Below are 18,848 nucleotides of genomic sequence, written 5' to 3'. Positions count from 1 at the left end.
GATGTCAGTCATGATGTCAGACGTGATGTCAGTTGTGAAGCCAGTCATGATGTCAGTCGTGATGACAGATGTGATGTCAGTCGTGATGTCAGTTGTGAAGCCAGTCATGATGTCAGTCGTGATGACAGATGTGATGTCAGTCGTGATGTCAGACGTGATGTTGGTCGAGATGTCAGACGTGATGTCAGACGGACATGATGTCGGTCGTGATTTCAGTCCTGATGTCAGAAGGGATGTTGGATGTGATGTCAGTCGTGATGTCAGTCGTGATATCAGATGTGATGTAAGATGTGATCTTAGTCGTGATGTCAGACATGATGTCAAACGTGATGTCAGTCGTGAAGCCAGTCATGATATCAGTCGTGATATAAGATGTGATCTTAGTCATGATGTCAGACATGATGTCAGTCGTGATGTGAGACCTGATATCGGTTGAGATGTCAGACATGATGTCAGTCCTGATGTCAGAAGGGATGTCGGATGTGATGTCAGTCGTGATGTCAGACATGATGTCAGTCGTGATGTCAGTCGTGATGTAAGATGTGATGTTAGTCGTGATGTCAGACATGATGTCAGTCGTGAGGACAGATGTGATGTCAGTCGGGATGTCAGTTGTGATGTCAGACATGATGTCAGTCGTGATGACAGATGTGATGTCAGTCGTGATGTCAGACGTGATGTTGGTCGAGATGTCAGGCGTGATGTCAGACGGACATGATGTCGGTCGTGATGTCAGTCCTGATGTCAGAAGGGATGTTGGATGTGATGTCAGTCGTGATTTCAGTCGTGATATCAGATGTGATGTAAGATGTGATCTTAGTCGTGATGTCAGACATGATGTCAAACGTGATGTCAGTCGTGAAGCCAGTCATGATATCAGTCGTGATATAAGATGTGATCTTAGTCATGATGTCAGACATGATGTCAGTCGTGATGTCAGTCGTGATGTGAGACCTGATGTCGGTTGAGATGTCAGACATGATGTCAGTCCTGATGTCAGTCCTGATGTCAGAAGGGATGTCGGATGTGATGTCAGTCGTGATGTCAGACATGATGTCAGTCGTGATGTCAGTCGTGATGTAAGATGTGATGTTAGTCGTGATGTCAGTCGTGAGGACAGATGTGATGTCACTCGGGATGTCAGTTGTGATGTCAGTCGAGATGTCAGACATGATGTCAGTCATGATGTCAGTCGTGATGTCAGTTGAGATGTCAGATCAGGGTATATACCTTTCAATAGCTTTTTTTACTACCTTCAAAAATTTTTTAAAACCATCACGACACTGAGTTGCAAGTGTTAATCAGCGACCTTTCTAACGTTTACGCAGATTTTGCTTAACAAATGTATTAGACCACCCTAACCCTAACCAAAGTAAGGTTTATGCCACAGCTGCCCTAAATCAGCAGCATTTGTAATTACCAAAATCATTTCTTATGTTTCTGCAATGGTTAATACACCAATATGAAGAAGCTCTTTAACAAAAATTATATTTTTAATGCTAAAATAGAATTTTTATTGTTATCCATGAATTTTAAAATTTACTGATTTACAAAAAACTCATAAAATAGTAAGAATCCGTATTAAAGCACTTTATGATGCTGGATGATACAAAAAACTGAAAAAATAGTAAAGCACATTAATATTTATTGATTAATATGTCAAATCATAGTTATTTACTTGCCTTCCTGAACAGAAAAATTAGTTTTAGTGGTTGAATGTTATGCTTGATTCGTTTCTGACTTCTCAGAGAAGCCCAGTGAGTTGGCTCAAAATTGGGTGAATTCAGTTTGAAATTCCTCATTCCTGTTCAAAATGGTAAAACATGGAGAGCTCACTGAAAATGAAAGAGTCCGCATTAAAGCACTTCATGATGCTGGATGGTCTTTGAGACAAATATGACAGGTGGTCTAATAAATTTGTTAAGCACTGTATGTAACACTATACACAACAGAATAGATTTAGAGACTCACTGATGTTGACCACATATTGCACATTTATTTCACCTCGTGAATAAAAATCTAAAAAACGACATAAAATGTGCAATAAAGAGATAGTTCCAGCACATTGGCTGGCATTCACTGCATGAACTGTTGAATTGCTATTGATTTTAACATGAACATGTGCTATAGGCCTAATATGAACTCATGAGCAAAAAAATCTTATGACAAGTGTCTTAATTGCATGGCCTTTTCTTCAATAATTTTCCCCATTTTAACCAGTTCCTCTTTTTTCTCTATGTATCTCCTTCTGAGTGTATTGGATTTAGTGATTAGCTGGGCCGTTTTTGACGAATGGCCCAGCCTTGTCGATGCCATCAACAACCTGTTTTTTGAAGAAGGATGCTAGTCCAAATCTGATGATGTAACCGGTTTTGTCTTTACCACACGTGAATGACTTTGAGATGTCAGAGTTGGGAAACATTTCTTAAAACAGCTCCACTATTCCTTTGTTGGAGTTCAGTGAATGGTGTCTAAGTCTAACTGCAGTGTTTAGACACCACACAGCCTCCGCGCGCAGTATTGGTGTGGTGGCCATACTCACCCGGAGGTCTGACGCAGTTGCTGAAGCCATAACGTTGGCTAGTACCATGGCACTAGTTTGCGGTGGTGGTGGTGGTGCAGCAGCACAGAAAGTTGAGAGTGGTAGAGTTAACTGCTCTCGCTGACCACACATTCCATTTTTATGTTTAGTGGATTGCACATGAGACCAAAATGCGTTAGCTCCCATCCAGTTGGCGTTGATGTTTTTTTTTTTTTACAAACCGAACAATAAGCCTGCTGGTTACTCCCTACTACAGGCCTGAGCCAGTCCTTAAACGCTGGGTCTTCCACCCCGCTGTCAGAAAACTTGCATTTGCCCATGACGACGATGATGGTTGTCTGGACGTTGAGGATAAGCCAGCCAGGTGGCCACTCAGTTGAGCGCGTAACGTGTTTACGACCACTGAATATGATGTCATCAAACATAGCCTACAAAGTTGAGACTTCAGGTTTGAGAGGAGGATCTTCAATTATGTGCCCAGACATGCTAGCCCACATTTAAACGAACAAACGCGAACTTTATCAGATAGAATTTCAATCAGAATAGGACACCTCATAGCCTGAAAAAAAAACCCTATTTTTCAAAAAAAATAATACCTCTAAAACCACATTTAACACTTTTAATGGCCTTAAATTTGGCAATTCTAATTTATCACCTTTTAATACTTTTTAAAACCCCACAGACACCCTGCAGATGTGATGTCAGACACAATGTCAGACATGATGTCAGTCGTGATGTCAGAAGGGATGTTGGTCGTGATGTCAGAATAATGTCAGACGTGAAGTCAGACGTCATGTCAGTCATGATGTCAGACGGTCTTGATGTCATTAGTGATGTCATTAGTGATGTCAGTCTTGATTTTAGACGGTAATGATGTCATTAGTGATGTTAGATGTGATGTCAGACATGATGTCAGACGTGATGTCAGTCGTGATTTCAGTCGTGATGTCAGATGTGATGTCAGTCTAGATTTCAGTCACGATGTCAGACGTGATGTCAGTCTAGATTTCAGTCACGATGTCAGACGTGAGGTCAGTCATGATGTCAGAAGTGATGTCAGTCGTGATGGCAGCGGTGGTGTCAAACATGATGTCAGTAATGATGTCAGTCCTGATGTCAGAAGGGATGTTGGATGTGATGTCAGACGGGAATCAGACATAAGGTCAGTCGTGATGCCAGACGCGATCTTAGTCGTGATGTCAGATGTGATGCCAGACGTGATGTCAGACATGACGTCAGTTGTGATGTCAGTCGTGAAGCCAGTCATGATGTCAGTCGTGATGTCAAACGTGATGTCAGAAGTGATGTCCATTGTGATGTCAGACATTCATGATGTCAGTCATGATGTCAGATGTGATCTTAGTCGTGATGTCAGTCGTGATTTTTGTCGTGATGCCAGACGTGATGTCATTCGAGATGTCAGATGTGATGTCAGACGTGATCTTAGTCGTGATGTCAGACGTGACGTCAGTCGTGATGTCAGTGGTGATGTCAGAAGGCAAGGCAAGTTTATTTATATAGCCCCTTTCTGACACAAGGCAACTCAAAGTGCTTTACAGGTGCACAAGGGCTACCATAAACACGTATTTACATATGTGCATGAAATAACGATTAAAATGGTGTTTAAAGTGATGATAAAATATTTACATTTAATTAGGAAAGACGGGAAATAGAAAATTAAAGCCCAAGGGGATAAAATAATGATAACACCTGAACAGAGAACACTGCAGATCTGACAGATTGCTTCATTAAAATACTTGATTTTTCATTCAAATGCCATTGTAAACAGAAATGTTTTGAGCCCTGATTTGAATGCGTTAATTGTTTTGGCGAATCTCAGGGGCTCGTGCAGTTGGTTCCAGAGGCGGGGCGCGTAGTAACTAAAAGCTGCCTCAGCCTCTTTGGTTCTTGTCCTGGGTACAGTCAGGAGACCTGTCCCGGACGATCTGAGAGCTCTGGGTGCTTCATAAGGTACAAGAAGGTCTAGGAGGTATTTCAGCCCAAGGCTGTTTAAAGATTTAAAAACAAGTAGTAAAATTTTAAAATCTATCCTTGGTGGTACGGGAAGCCAATGTAGAGATTTAAGAACTGGTGTTATGTGCTCAATTGTTTTGGTGTTGGTTAATACTCTCGCAGCAGCATTTTGGGCTAGCTGTAACTGTCTCATAGATTTGTTGCTCATGCCTGCGAGGACGCTGTTGCAATAATCAAGCCTACTAAAAATAAAGGTATGCATAAGCCTTTCGGTGTCTTGTTCAGTCAGGAAATCTTTCATTCTTGCCATATTTTTGAGGTGATAGTAAGCTGATTTTGTGACTGTTTTGATATGGCTGTTTAAATTCAGACCAGAGTCCAGAATTACACCCAGGTTTTTGGCCTGAGGTGTTGGTTTTAGTGACAGCGACTCTAAGTAAGCACTGACTTTTTCTCGCTCTTGTTTATGGCCAAAGATTATTATTTCTGTTTTTTCTTTCTTTTACTGTAAGAAATTTTGACACGTCCACTTACTGATATGCTCAATGCAGCTTACCAGAGTATCGATGCGGCTGAGATCTTGTGGTGATACTGTAATATAAAGTTGTGTGTCATCTGCATATGAGTGATGAGATATGTTATAAAATTGTATGATCTGGGCCAGGGGAAGCATGTAAAAATTAAAAAGAAGAGGTCCGAGAATGGACCCTTGGGGAACCCCATACAAGATGTTATCTGGTTCAGAAGTGTGGTTGCCTATAGAAACAAAATATTCTCTGCCCTGGAAATAGGATTAAACCCATGACAGTGCTGTGCCAGACAGCCCTACCCACGTTTCATGTTAGCCATGATGTCAGTCGTGATGTCAGAAGTGATGCTCTTATCTAACCTTGACTTCTGAATTCTCTCTGTTTGATTTTTAGCTGCTGTGCATGCTCTGACATGATTCATATAGATAGATTTCAATCTTAACCTCAGAGCCTAATCAAAGATACAATGAATCAAAGATACAATGAATCATGGATGTTATGACGAACATCTGCAAACAGGACGTCTCCTCTTTTGTATCATTATCCTTCTGCTGCATTCATCTACCTGACACGCAAGATGGATTTGTTTCACACATCCATCTGCGAAAGCTTCAATAGGAAACGTTTGATAATGCAGAGGCTTTGAAAAAAACTGGATGAACGTTCTGTCTGTCACATCTCTACTGGCCAATCAGAGCAAAAAAACACGTGACGAAGACGTTATCGAGCTGCGCGTGCGCAACTACGGAGGAATAACGTCAACCATGACGACTATAGACATGTCAGTACACAACTTTTGTTGTTTTTGAAAAGAAAACAACTCACTGGTGTTCTTTGTTCTTCTTTAGACAAAGAAATGTCGCCAAGTTCTGATAAAACCAGCGCTTTAGCAGCATCCATGCTAATCTCTTCTGCCATAATTTCACCGGCCTCTTGTCGCTGCTTGTTTATGTCACGACCCTGCCGCGCCTGAAAGTACTGCCCCTCGTCTATGATTGGTCCTGTTACTTTCTAACCGGGCCCAAACAGTTCAGACGGGAGCTTTGCAAGATGGATTCACCAGGAAACAGGCGATTCCATCTGCTTTGCAAGGTTATGGATGCCACTGGTGCATGTTTTCCTCTGTTCTTTCATTTATAGTTTAACTATCTGTCTAAAATAAGGCTGTGATAAACTGTCCATTAAAGGGAATTTTTGCAATGAAAACTGAACAAGATATCTTGTCAATCTTAGTATGCCCCGCCTTAATTCCTCTCCTTTTTTCTTGACTCTTTGATTCTGAATGTGACCCAGTTTTACTAAAGCACACCACGCTATTTTGAAGAGACTCAGATCATCACCCTTTCTAGGGACATGAAAACTAAAGGAGTAAATCCAGAGAGAACTGGAGCAAGAGTTCAGACTTGCCTGTGTTTGGGCTGCAGGCCGTACAGTCGGTGGTCGTATTTTGGGTTCAGAGATCTCTCCGCTGCCCAGTTGGTGAGAGTCTTAGGAAGAAGCTTCATGAGGACGTTATTCACCCGGGTGATGGAGGTCATGTCGAGGGGTAGACCGTTACTGGACATCCTGCCGATGACCCAGGCGCCCTGCCGAGTACTCAGGAACGTCTGACAGAGGCGAGAACAGATGGGAGCTTCGCAAGATGGATTCACCAGGGAAAAACAAGGAAACGGGCAATTCATTCTGCTTTGCATTGTTAGCATTCATCAACTTTTTATCAAATTTTAAACCCCAGAAGTTGAATTTTCCCACTGAAATGTCTTTAATATGACAGCTCCTTTGCCACAGCTGCCCTAAATTAACAGCACTGGTAATTACCAAAATCATTTTTTATGTTTCTGCAATGGTTAATACACCAATATGCAGAAGCTCTTTAACCCAAATGATATCTTAATGCTAAAATAGAATTACTATTGTTATCCATGAATTTTCAAATTTACTGATTTCCAAAAAACTCATAAAATAGTAAGAGTCCGTATTAAAGCACTTTATGATGCTGGATGGTCTCTGAGACAAACAGGGAAAGACATAGAGTGTTCTCACAGTGTGGTCAAGTGCTTTGGAGTCAATTGCTGAGACTGGTACTTACAAAATGCGCCAAGGAAGAGGCAGGAGACCAAAGTTAACTGAAGCAGATTTCAGACACCTCAAGATTTGAAGTACTAGAGACAGAAGGAAGATCACTGCTGATCTTCAGGCAGAGATGAATGCTTCTAGATCAGAGTCTGAGAAAGTCTCCAGAATGACCAGACGACTGACAGAACAAGGCTTAAAGGGAAGAATAGCTGCTAAGAAGCCATTATTGAGGCCTGCAAACATCCAGAAACGCCTCAGATTTGCCAGGGAGCACAAACACTGGACTGTTGCTGACTGGAAGAAGGTACTCTGGACGGACGGGTCCAAGTTTGAACTCTCGGGTCAGCATCGTCGTGTTTATGTTTTATGGAGAACCTTTTAAAGCCAGATGCATTGCAGCCACAGTTAAACACGGTGGAGATTCCATTATGGTATGGGGGTCCATTTGTGGATACGGCGTGGGCAAATGAGTGAAAATCAACAGTATCATGAACAAGAACGTCTACCACAACATCTTAGTGCATCATGGAATCTCTTCTGGACTGAATCTGATTGGTTGTGGGTTCATATACCAACAAGACAATGACCCCAAGCAGACTTCAAAGCTGTGCAGAGACTATTTGACCAAGAAAAAGGAATCTGGAGTACTGGAACTGATGGACTGGCTGAGTCAAAGTCTGGATTTGAATCCTATTGAACACCTTTAGGATTTAGTAGACTCAAAGATTGATGGCACAAAAGTTTCATCTAAAGCAAGTCTGTGGGAACAGCTAGAAACTATTTGGAACTCAATAACAAAAGCGACTGTGGAAAAGTCCATAAAAACAATGGCAGCAAGAATGCAAGCTGTTATCAAGGCCAAAGGAGGCCATACAAAACATGAAGCTTTTTGGTCATTATGTGTGAAAAAGGACTATTTAGTTGTTTCAGTTAAGGGCTGGGCGATATGGCCTAAAACTGATATCCCCATATATTTTTGCTATATCCCGATACACGATGTATATTGCCATATTTTGAAATGGCCTCTCAGCAGCTGTATAACGTTTAATTCAGCCCCAAATGACACTAGTTTGGTGATTAAAATAGACTGTTCTATTGGATTTTTAATAAAATTGTTTGCAGAAAGTAAAAATCAATATAAAGTCAAATTTAGCAGTTTTACGTTGAAAAGGACTTCATTCAGTCTTTTACTAATGAATCAAAAATAAATCAATCATGAAAAACTCGGTCTTTTACAGTGTATGGAAAGTCCTGAAATGTTTTCTATGTTATGTTTACTATTGATGATTATTAAATGATTATTTTCCTCATTAAGGGAGAAGAAAACATTCACAAAACTCACCAATCCTGCATGCAGTAAAAGGCCAAACCCTGCAGTCTAGTCCACCATTCAGGCCAAAACCCTGCAGTCTAGTCCACCATTCAGGCTAAAATCCTGCAGTCTAGTCCACCATTCAGGCCAAACCCTGCAGTCTAGTCCACCATTCAGGCTAAAATCCTCCAGTCTAGTCCACCATTCAGGCTCAAACCCTGCAGTCTAGTCCACCATTCAGGCCAAAACCCTGCAGTCTAGTCCACCATTCAGACCAAACCCTGCAGTCTAGTCCACCGTTCAGGCCAAACCCTGCAGTCTAGTCCACCATTCAGGCCAAAACCCTGCAGTCTAGTCCACCATTCAGGCCAAAACCCTGCAGTCTAGTCCACCATTCAGGCCAAAACCCTGCAGTCTAGTCCACCATTCAGGCCAAAACCCTGCAGTCTAGTCCACCATTCAGGCTAAAATCCTGCAGTCTAGTCCACCATTCAGGCTAAAATCCTCCAGTCTAGTCCACCATTCTGGCTCACAGCTGTGATTATATTAGTCCTTTGTCTGTGCTGATGAACGCTGGACCAGTTTCTGACAAGTTCATAACATAAGAGCATCTTTAGGCCTCAATTCAATGAACTCTCCTGTGTGATCATGGGGGAAAAGCTTGTCTGGAGGCAGGAACATGTTAACTTCACATCAATTACTCGTTGTCGGTGCTTTGAACTGTAAGGCTGAGATAAGTCTCCGTTGTTGTGGAGAAGTGGATCACATTTTTCCGTTACTTGGCCGTCTTCTCTCTGACCTGTACGACTCTGGCAGGGAGTTTTCAGCAAAACTTTCGCGCCCAGGCAAATCTCATATTCTGGGTTAAGTCAGGGTTGCCAACTCTCACGCTTCTGGCGTGTGACACAAACTTTCACCTCCTGTCTCATGCTCACACGCCAATCAAACTATTCTCACGCTAGAATCAAATGCTTTGGCGCTCTCAAATTACTCTCTGATTGGTGGGCAATGTTTATCCCGGTGTTGACGGGAGGGCTGCTCAAGGTAACGGTGCTAAGCCTGTGAATAATTAACCAATCACAGCACAGTGGGTCGGGAGTTGACATCCAGCCACTTCAGAACAGCGGCAGATTGCAGCAGCAATTGTACCAAGGTAAACAATTAGTCAGCGTCTTATGTCATGGTTTAATAATACAACGGAACCCAGGGCTTAACAAACTATAAAATTTTTGTTAATAAATCAGTGATACTCAACCCGCGGCTCTCACGCCGCATGTGGCTCTTTAGTGACCAGTTGCAGCTCTTTTAAGGCTTCTTTTAAGAAAATCCTCCTGAAATCCTCTATAAATATGAAAAATATCAGCGGTAAAGACTCATTGCAATAGGTCATATCAATAAATCTAAGTCCACAGAAAGAAGACGGACGTCAACTTCCAAATTCAAATGAAAACTTGTCAGTCGTGATGTCAGACATCACGACTGACATCACGACTGTCAGTCGTGATGTCTGTGCATTATTAGTTTAAGCAGACTGTGTTTGTCTATTGTTGTGAATTAGAAGAAGATCAGAACATATTTGATGACCAGTTTATGCAAAAATCCAAGAAATCTCAAAGGGTTCACATACTTTTTCTAGCGACTGTATATTCAGTCGTGATGTCAGTGATGATGTCAATCGTGGTGTCAGTCGTGATGTCGGTCGAGATGTCAGAATAATGTCAGACGTCATGTCAATTGTAATGGCAGACGGTCGTGATTTCATTAGTGATGTCAGTCATGATGTCAAAAGGGATGTCCGATGTGATGTCAGTCATGATGTCGGTCGTGATGTCAGACGTGATGTTAGTCGTGATGTCAGATGTGATGGCATCTGGCATCAAGACTGACATCACGACTGTCATCATTTCTAACATCACGTCTGACATGACATCTGACAAGACATCTGGCATCAAGACTGACATCATGACTGATATTTCGTCTGACATCATGGCTGACATTACGTCCGTCTGACATCACATTTGGCATCACGTCTTACATCATGACTAATATCATGACTGACATCACGAATGACATCACAAATGACATCACAACTGTCTGACATCACTTCAGGCATCACGTCTGACACCACTTCTGACTTCACAACTGACATCGCGTCTGACATCATGCCCATCTGACATCACTTCTGACATCATGACTGACTTAATGTCTGACATCACACCTAGTGCCCCGCATGGGCCTATAATTTGGGCCCGAGTCCGGTCCTGGCCCGAGGGGGTGGAGCCCTAGCCCGGCCTGGCCCAACAGGTTTTCAGAATTTTCAGGCCCGAACCTGTATCAAGCCCGACTTTGTTTTGTTTCTTTTTGTTGCGCGCGTGATGCAGCAGCTCACAGCAACAGCTGACCTGTATATCTCAGCAATTGTAGGCCTATTAACAAATAAACACTTCTATTCTATTCCATAGTAGAACTATTCATCAATTCTGAACATGGCGACGTCCAATTCAACAACAGTGAGCTGCTTAACATGGCAAACTCTGTTCTTTAAACACCACAAGAAGAACAGTCTGTTTACTTGGCATCATGCAGAAAAAGAATAGCATCCACAGTTTCAGAGGCAAGTCTAGTCCTTCTTTCTTCCAGCTGCACGGAAAGCACACTCGCTGCTGCTACTGCTGGCTGGGACACGTAGAGCGGGAAGGGAGGGGGCAGAGCCGCTGCTGCGTTCAAGTGTTGCCATTTAAATTGGTTAAACACAAACACGACATGTTGCTCTAATTGGCAGGTTTAAAACAAAAGAGCCCGAGCCCTGCACGTGTCCGAGGTAATGATATGATCATTGGCCCGAAGCCCGGCCCTCGGCCTGTCGGGCTGTCGGGCCCCCTCAGCCCTAGGGCTCCAGTGCAAGGCTCTAATCACGGCAGACATCACGTCTGACATCACGACCGTCTGAAGTTACGACTGACATGATATCTGACATCACGTCTGACATCCCGATTGGCATCATGACTGACATAACATCTGACATCACGACTAAGACATCACGTCTGGCATCTTGACTGACAACACGACTGTCTGAAATCACTTCTGACATCACATTTGACCTCATGTCAGACATCACGACTGACATCACGTCTGCCATCACTTCTGACATCATGAGTGACATCTCGACCGTCCGACATCACGTCTGACATCACGTCTCACATCACGACTGACATCTCGACTGAAATCACGTCTGGTATCATGACTGCCTTCACGACTGACATCACGTCTGAAATCTTGACTGACATCACCTATGACCTCATGACCGTCTGATTCACGTCTGACATCACATCCAACATCCCTTCTGACATAAGGACTGAAATCATGACTAACATCACGTTTGACATCACGGCTGACATCCCTTCTGACATCACGACTGACATCACGACTGACATCACGTCTGACATCACATCTGACCTCATGACCGTCTGCCATCACGTCTGCCATCACGATTGACATAACATCTGGCATCACGATAGATATCACGACAGTCTGACATCACGTCTGCCATCACTTCTGACATCATGAGTGACATCTCGACCGTCCGACATCACGTCTGACATCACGTCTGACATCACGACTGACATCTCGACTGAAATCACGTCTGGCATCATGACTGCCTTCACGACTGACATCACGTCTGAAATCTTGACTGACATCACCTATGACCTCATGACCGTCTGACATCATGTCTGACATCACGACTGACAAAACGTCTTGCATCACGACAGACATCACATCTGACATCATGACCGTCTGACATCACGACTGACTTGACATCTGACATTACGTCTAGCATCACGAATGACACCAGGACGGCCTGACATCAAGTCTGACATCCCGTCTGACATCACGAGTGACATCATTACTGACATGATATCCGACATCATGTCTGACATCATTTCTGACATCTCGACCGACTGACATCATGACTGACATCACAAGTGACATCATTACTGACATGACATCTGACATCACGTCTGGCATCACGACTGACATCATGACTGACATGACATCTGACATCACGACTAAGATCACATCTGACATCTTGACTGACATAATGTCTGACAACACAACTGACATCACGTCTGACACAAAGACTGAAATCACGACTGACTTGAGATCTGACATCACGTCTGACATCACGACCGTCTGACATCACGTCTGGCATCACGTCTGACATCACGTCTGACATCACGACTTACATCCTGACTAAGATCACATATGACATCACAACTGACATCACGTCTGGCATCACAACTGACATCATCACTGACATCACGACTGACATCCCGACTGACATCAGGACTGACATCACGTCTGATATCTCAACCGACATCACGTCTGACATCATGACCGTCTGACATCACATCTGACATTTCGACCAACATCACGACCATCTGACATCACATCTGGCATCACTTCGGACATCACATCTGACATCACGAATGACTTCACGTCTGCCATCACTTCTGACATCAGGACTGACATCATGAGTGACATCTCGATCGTCTGACATCATGTCTGACATCCCGTCTGACATCACGACTGAAATCACGTTCGTCATCATGAGTGACATAATGAATGCCTTCACGACTGACATCACGTCTGACATCATGACCACCATCACGTCTGACATCACCACCGTATGACATCCCGACTGACATCATGACTGACATCACATCTGACATCACGTCTGATTCACGTCTGACATCACATCCAACATCCCTTCTGACATAAGGACTGAAATCATGACTAACATCACGTTTGACATCACGGCTGACATCCCTTCTGACATCACGACTGACATCACGACTGACATCACGTCTGACATCACATCTGACCTCATGACCGTCTGCCATCACGTCTGCCATCACGATTGACATAACATCTGGCATCACGATAGATATCACGACAGTCTGACATCACTTATGCCTTCCCATCTGACATCATGACTTACATCATTACTGACATGACATCTGACATCACGTCTGGCATCATGACTGACATCATGACTGGCTTCCCAACTGACATCACAACTGACATCATGACTGAAATCACATCTGGCATCACTACAAAGATCACATCTGACATCAGGTCTGATTCACGTCTGACATCACATCCAACATCCCTTCTGACATCAGGATTGACATCTCGACTGACATCACGACTGACATCTTGACCGACATCACGTTTGACTTCACGACGATCTGACATCACGTCTGACATCCGACTGACTTCACGTTTGATATCACAACTTACATTACATCTGACATCATGACCGACATCACAACTGACATCACGACTGACATCACGTCTGACATCATGACTGACATCACGAACATCTGACATCTTATCTGACATTAGACAAGAGACAACCACAGTTTGCTTAAACTAATACTGCACAAGAAATGATATGTTTTCATGTTTTTATTGAACAAAACATGTAAACATTCACAGTGCAGGGTGGAGAAAGTATGTGAACCCCTAGGCTAATGACTGGTTGACCCTCCATTGGCAGCAATAACCTCAACCAGACATTTCCTGTGGTTGCAGATCAGACCTGCACAACGGTCAGGAGGAATTTTGGACCATTCCTCTTTTCCTCTTTTTCTTTACTTTACTTCTGAACACTGAAGCATTACAGCAGCACTGCATGGCGTATTTTTTCTTGTTTTTCCTCATTCATTTCTGTTACATTCTCAGATATATTTACGTCACTTTTCGACACTGCTTTACGGCAGATAGAACTGTAGTTTCAAAAGATTAACAGATGCGTACTGCCACCTAGTGGTCAGTAGAAGTAACTGTCCAAATAGTTTGAATCACATTAACTTAAATGCTTTTACCTGAGAAAACCCATTTTAGCCTTTTAACTAAAAGTAAACAACATAAATCACTGTATCAATGAATTAAAGATATAATAAAAACTGTTTCAGTTCAGCAATATTATTCGGATGTCTGGTGTGCATCACTCTCTTGAGGTCATGCCACAGCATCTCAATTGAGTTGAGGTCAGGACTCTGACTGGGCCACTCCAGAAGGCGTATTTTCTTCTGTTGAAGCCATTCTGTTGTTGATTTACTTCTATGCTTTGGGTCGTTGTCCTGTTGCATCACCCATCCTCTGTTGAGCTTCAGATGGTGGACAGATGGTCTTAAGTTTTCCTGTAAAATTGGGAATGAATTTTTCTGTCAATGACAACAAATCCGTCCAGGCCCTGAGGCAGCAAAGCAGCCCCAAACCATGATGGCCCCTCCACCATATTTCACAGTTGGGATGAGGTTTTGATGTTGGTGTGCTGTGCCTTTTTTTCTCCACACATAGCGTTGTGTGTTCCTTCCAAACAACTCAATTTTGGTTTCATCTATGGACAGAATATTTTGCCAGTAGTGCTGTGGAACATCCAGGTGCTCTTTTGTAAACTTCAAATGTGCAGCAATGTGTTTTTTGGACAGCAGTGGCTTCCTCCGTGGTGTCCTCCCATGAACTCCATTCTTGTTTAATGTTTTACTTCTTGTAGATTTGTCAACACAAATGTTAGCATGTGCCAGAGACTTCTGTAAGTCTTTATCTGACACTCTAGGAGTTTCCTTCACCTCACTGAGCATTCTGCACTGTGCTCTTGCAGTCATCTTTACAGGACGACCACGCCTAGGGAGAGTAGCAACAGTGCTGTATGGGGAGAGATTTGTCTCAAAATTATGCACAAATATATATCCACGATTTACACGTGTTTTTCAGCTCCACAAATATATCCACAAGATCCACAGATATATCCACGATTTACTAAAATGTTTTTCAGATCCACAGATATATCCACAATTTACACATGTGTTTTTTAACTTTGTGTGTGCATTTATCATTCTCAAATCTTCAATTCTACTTGTGAATTGTCGAAAGTGCATTTTTGGATCAACTGGCGCGCGCATTTATTTTTGAGACAAACATCACGCAGTTTCGAAGAGATTCACACACACAAGTGGAGCATAGATATTCACGTGTGTGGTACAGCGCCACTGGGCGGCAGTGTTGCTGTCTCCGTAGAGAGCATAGACGGGTTTGGTGACCCGGAAGCGGTCCGCGTTGTGTTGGACGACTTCCGGCTAGCGAGCTCACAAACGAACAATGGCTCAAGCTAAGTCAAAGTGTCACTGCAGTGTGCCTTTCTGCACATCTAACAAACAGCGCCAGCATTATTTAAGTTTTCGCGGCTTCCCCAGTGATTTGGCTGAAAGAAGAAAGTGGATTCAGCTTATTCGCCATGACAGAGGTCCGGACTTCAATGTTCTTCACGGAGTACCTTCGTATGAAGCCGGAACTACATTGAGGAAGACGACACCGCGGCTAGCATCGGTGGTGAGAGAAAGCGGCTGAAAATCCGAGCTGTGCCTTCTTGTTTTCGGTGGAATAACTGGGGAGAGTCACAATGAACGTGAGTCTTTTGTAAGCCTGTTCCATTGTTCCATATTTGATAAGCAGCCAGTATTTCAGGGCTATTTATCTGCTATTTCCATGGTTGATTAATTAGTCACTGCTTTCTCAACAAACTGATTAATAGTTAATTGTTTTAAAACATTTATTATCATGGAAAATGTTAAGCACTGGATCTAAAAGTCTTAGAGGACATCATTAAATTTCTTATTTTACTCCTAGCTAAACGATATTTAGTTATAATTCACATTTAAGACACTGATATATCAGTTTTTCTTTCTCCAGCTAAAAACTACTCAAACTGATTAACCAACCATCACAGCTGCAAGGTTTTGATTTAAATAATCTTCTTGTTGTGTTCTTTTTTAATACAAACATACTGTCTGATGTATTTGTGCACGTTACAGCATGATGAAGGTCAAGGCTGTACCATCATCAATGGCCAGTACAAGCACGCTACAAAACAGGGCAAACAGGGCATCAACCACAGACACAGGTAACTGTGCAACATTGTGCAAAACCTTTTTACTATAACTGGTAACGTATTAAAGGAAGAATTTCTTAAAGCCATGGCTTCTTCCTGTAATTTCAGGGGATCTCTGCAGAGCCTGTTCAGGACTTGGTTGTGAAGAAACCAAAGCCATCTGCCAGGAGTGTGTGCAAGTCAACGCTTTACGAATCATACACAGGTTAGGGTCATTATTGTTGCACTGTCACACAATTTGCTACTGTTTTTGTATAACCAATTTGAAGTTTTAAGTAAAGTGATGAATGGCCATTATAACGCTTTTGTGCTGGAATTATCATTTCAGTTGATTAAAAAATCTAATAGACTTTGTATTTAATATTAAGAGTAACAAAACAATCAGAAAGGACATGCTTTTGAATAGCTTCAGAACTTTCTACTAGCTTTTGAAGAGAGAGGTGGGGACTAAGGACTGATTTGTCCACTTTCTAGTCCGCTCTATGCTCTCATGTTATGAACTTGTCAGAAACTGGTCCAGCGTTCATCAGCACAGACAACGGACTAATATAATCACAGCTGTGAGCCAGAATGGTGGACTAGACTGCAGGGTTTGGCCTGAATGGTGGACTAGACTGCAGGGTTTGGCCTGAATGGTGGACTAGACTGCAGGGTTTTAGCCTGAATGGTGGACTAGACTGCAGGGTTTGGCCTGAATGGTGGACTAGACTGCAGGGTTTTGGCCTGAATGGTGGACTAGACTGCAGGGTTTTGGCCTGAATGGTGGACTAGACTTCAGGGTTTGGCCTGAATGGTGGACTAGACTGCAGGGTTTGAGCCTGAATGGTGGACTAGACTGCAGGGTTTGACCTTTTACTGCATGCAGGATTGGTGAGTTTTGTGAATGTTTTCTTCTCCCTTAATGAGGAAAATAATCATTTAATAATCATCAATAGTAAACATAACATAGAAAACATTTCAGGACTTTCCATACACTGTAAAAGACCGAGTTTTTCATGATTGATTTATTTTTGATTTATTAGTAAAAGACTGAATGAAGTCCTTTTCAATGTAAAACTGCTAAATTTGACTTTATATTGATTTTTACTTTCTGCAAACAATTTTATTAAAAATCCAATAGAACAGTCTATTTTAATCACCAAACTAGTGTCATTTGGGGCTGAATTAAACGTTATACAGCTGCTGAGAGGCCATTTCAAAATATGGCAATATACATCGTGTATTGGGATATAGCAAAAATATATGGGGATATCAGTTTTAGGCCATATCGCCCAGCCCTAAACTGAAACAACTAAATAGTCCTTTTTCACACATAATGACTAAAAAGCTTCATGTTTTGTATGGCCTCCTTTGGCCTTGATAACAGCTTGCATTCTTGCTGCCATTGTTTTTATGGACTTTTCCACAGTCGCTTTTGTTATTGAGTTCCAAATAGTTTCTAGCTGTTCCCACAGACTTGCTTTAGATGAAACTTTTGTGCCATCAATCTTTGAATCTACTAAATCCCAAATGTGTTCAATAGGATTCAAATCCAGACTTTGACTTGGCCAGTCCATCAGTTCCAGTACTCCAGATTCCTTTTTCTTGGTCAAATAGTCTCTGCACAGCTTTGAAGTCTGCTTGGGGTCATTGTCTTGTTGGTATATGAACCCACAACCAATCAGATTCAGTCCAGAAGAGATTCCATGATGCACTAAGATGTTGTGGTAGACGTTCTTGTTCATGATACTGTTGATTTTCACTCATTTGCCCACGCCGTATCCACAAATGGACCCCCATACCATAATGGAATCTCCACCGTGTTTAACTGTGGCTGCAATGCATCTGGCTTTAAAAGGTTCTCCATAAAACATAAACACGACGATGCTGACCCGAGAGTTCAAACTTGGACCCGTCCGTCCAGAGTACCTTCTTCCAGTCAGCAACAGTCCAGTGTTTGTGCTCCCTGGCAAATCTGAGGCGTTTCTGGATGTTTGCAGGCCTCAATAATGGCTTCTTGGCAGCTATTCTTCCCTTTAAGCCTTGTTCTGTCAGTCGTCTGGTCATTCTGGAGACTTTCTCAGACTCTGATCTAGAAGCATTCATCTCTGCCTGAAGATCAGCAGTGATCTTCCTTCTGTCTCTAGTACTTCAAATCTTGAGGTGTCTGAAATCTGCTTCAGTTAACTTTGGTTTCCTGCCTCTTCCTTGGTGCATTTTGTAAGTACCAGTCTGGGCAATTGACTCCAAAGCACTTGACCACACTGTGAGAACACTCTATGTCTTTCCCTGTTTGTCTCAGAGACCATCCAGCATCATAAAGTGCTTTAATACGGACTCTTACTATTTTATCAGTTTTTGGAAATCAGTAAATTTGAAAATTCATGGATAACAATAGTAATTCTATTTTAGCATTAAGATATCATTTGGGTTAAAGAGCTTCTGCATATTGGTGTATTAACCATTGCAGAAACATAA

The 18,848-nt window shown here is 42.4% G+C and overlaps 1 protein-coding gene across 1 annotated transcript in view; it reads right to left on the bottom strand.

Annotated features, from left to right (window-relative positions):
• The window catches only part of LOC121511732 (flavin-containing monooxygenase 5-like), a 45,749-nt gene extending 45,397 nt beyond the window's left edge, over positions 1-352 (bottom strand). The window contains exon 1 of the mRNA XM_041790493.1: positions 195-352. Within this exon, the coding sequence (XP_041646427.1) occupies positions 195-352 (158 nt within the window). The remainder of the gene's footprint in view (positions 1-194) is intronic.
• Positions 353-18,848: the final 18,496 nt, after the last annotated feature.

Source organism: Cheilinus undulatus, linkage group 7 (assembly GCF_018320785.1).
Source record: "Cheilinus undulatus linkage group 7, ASM1832078v1, whole genome shotgun sequence".
Lineage (NCBI taxonomy): Eukaryota > Metazoa > Chordata > Actinopteri > Labriformes > Labridae > Cheilinus > Cheilinus undulatus.
The sequence above is the reverse complement of the archived record's forward strand: the minus strand, read 5'-3'. Positions and strand labels throughout refer to the sequence as shown.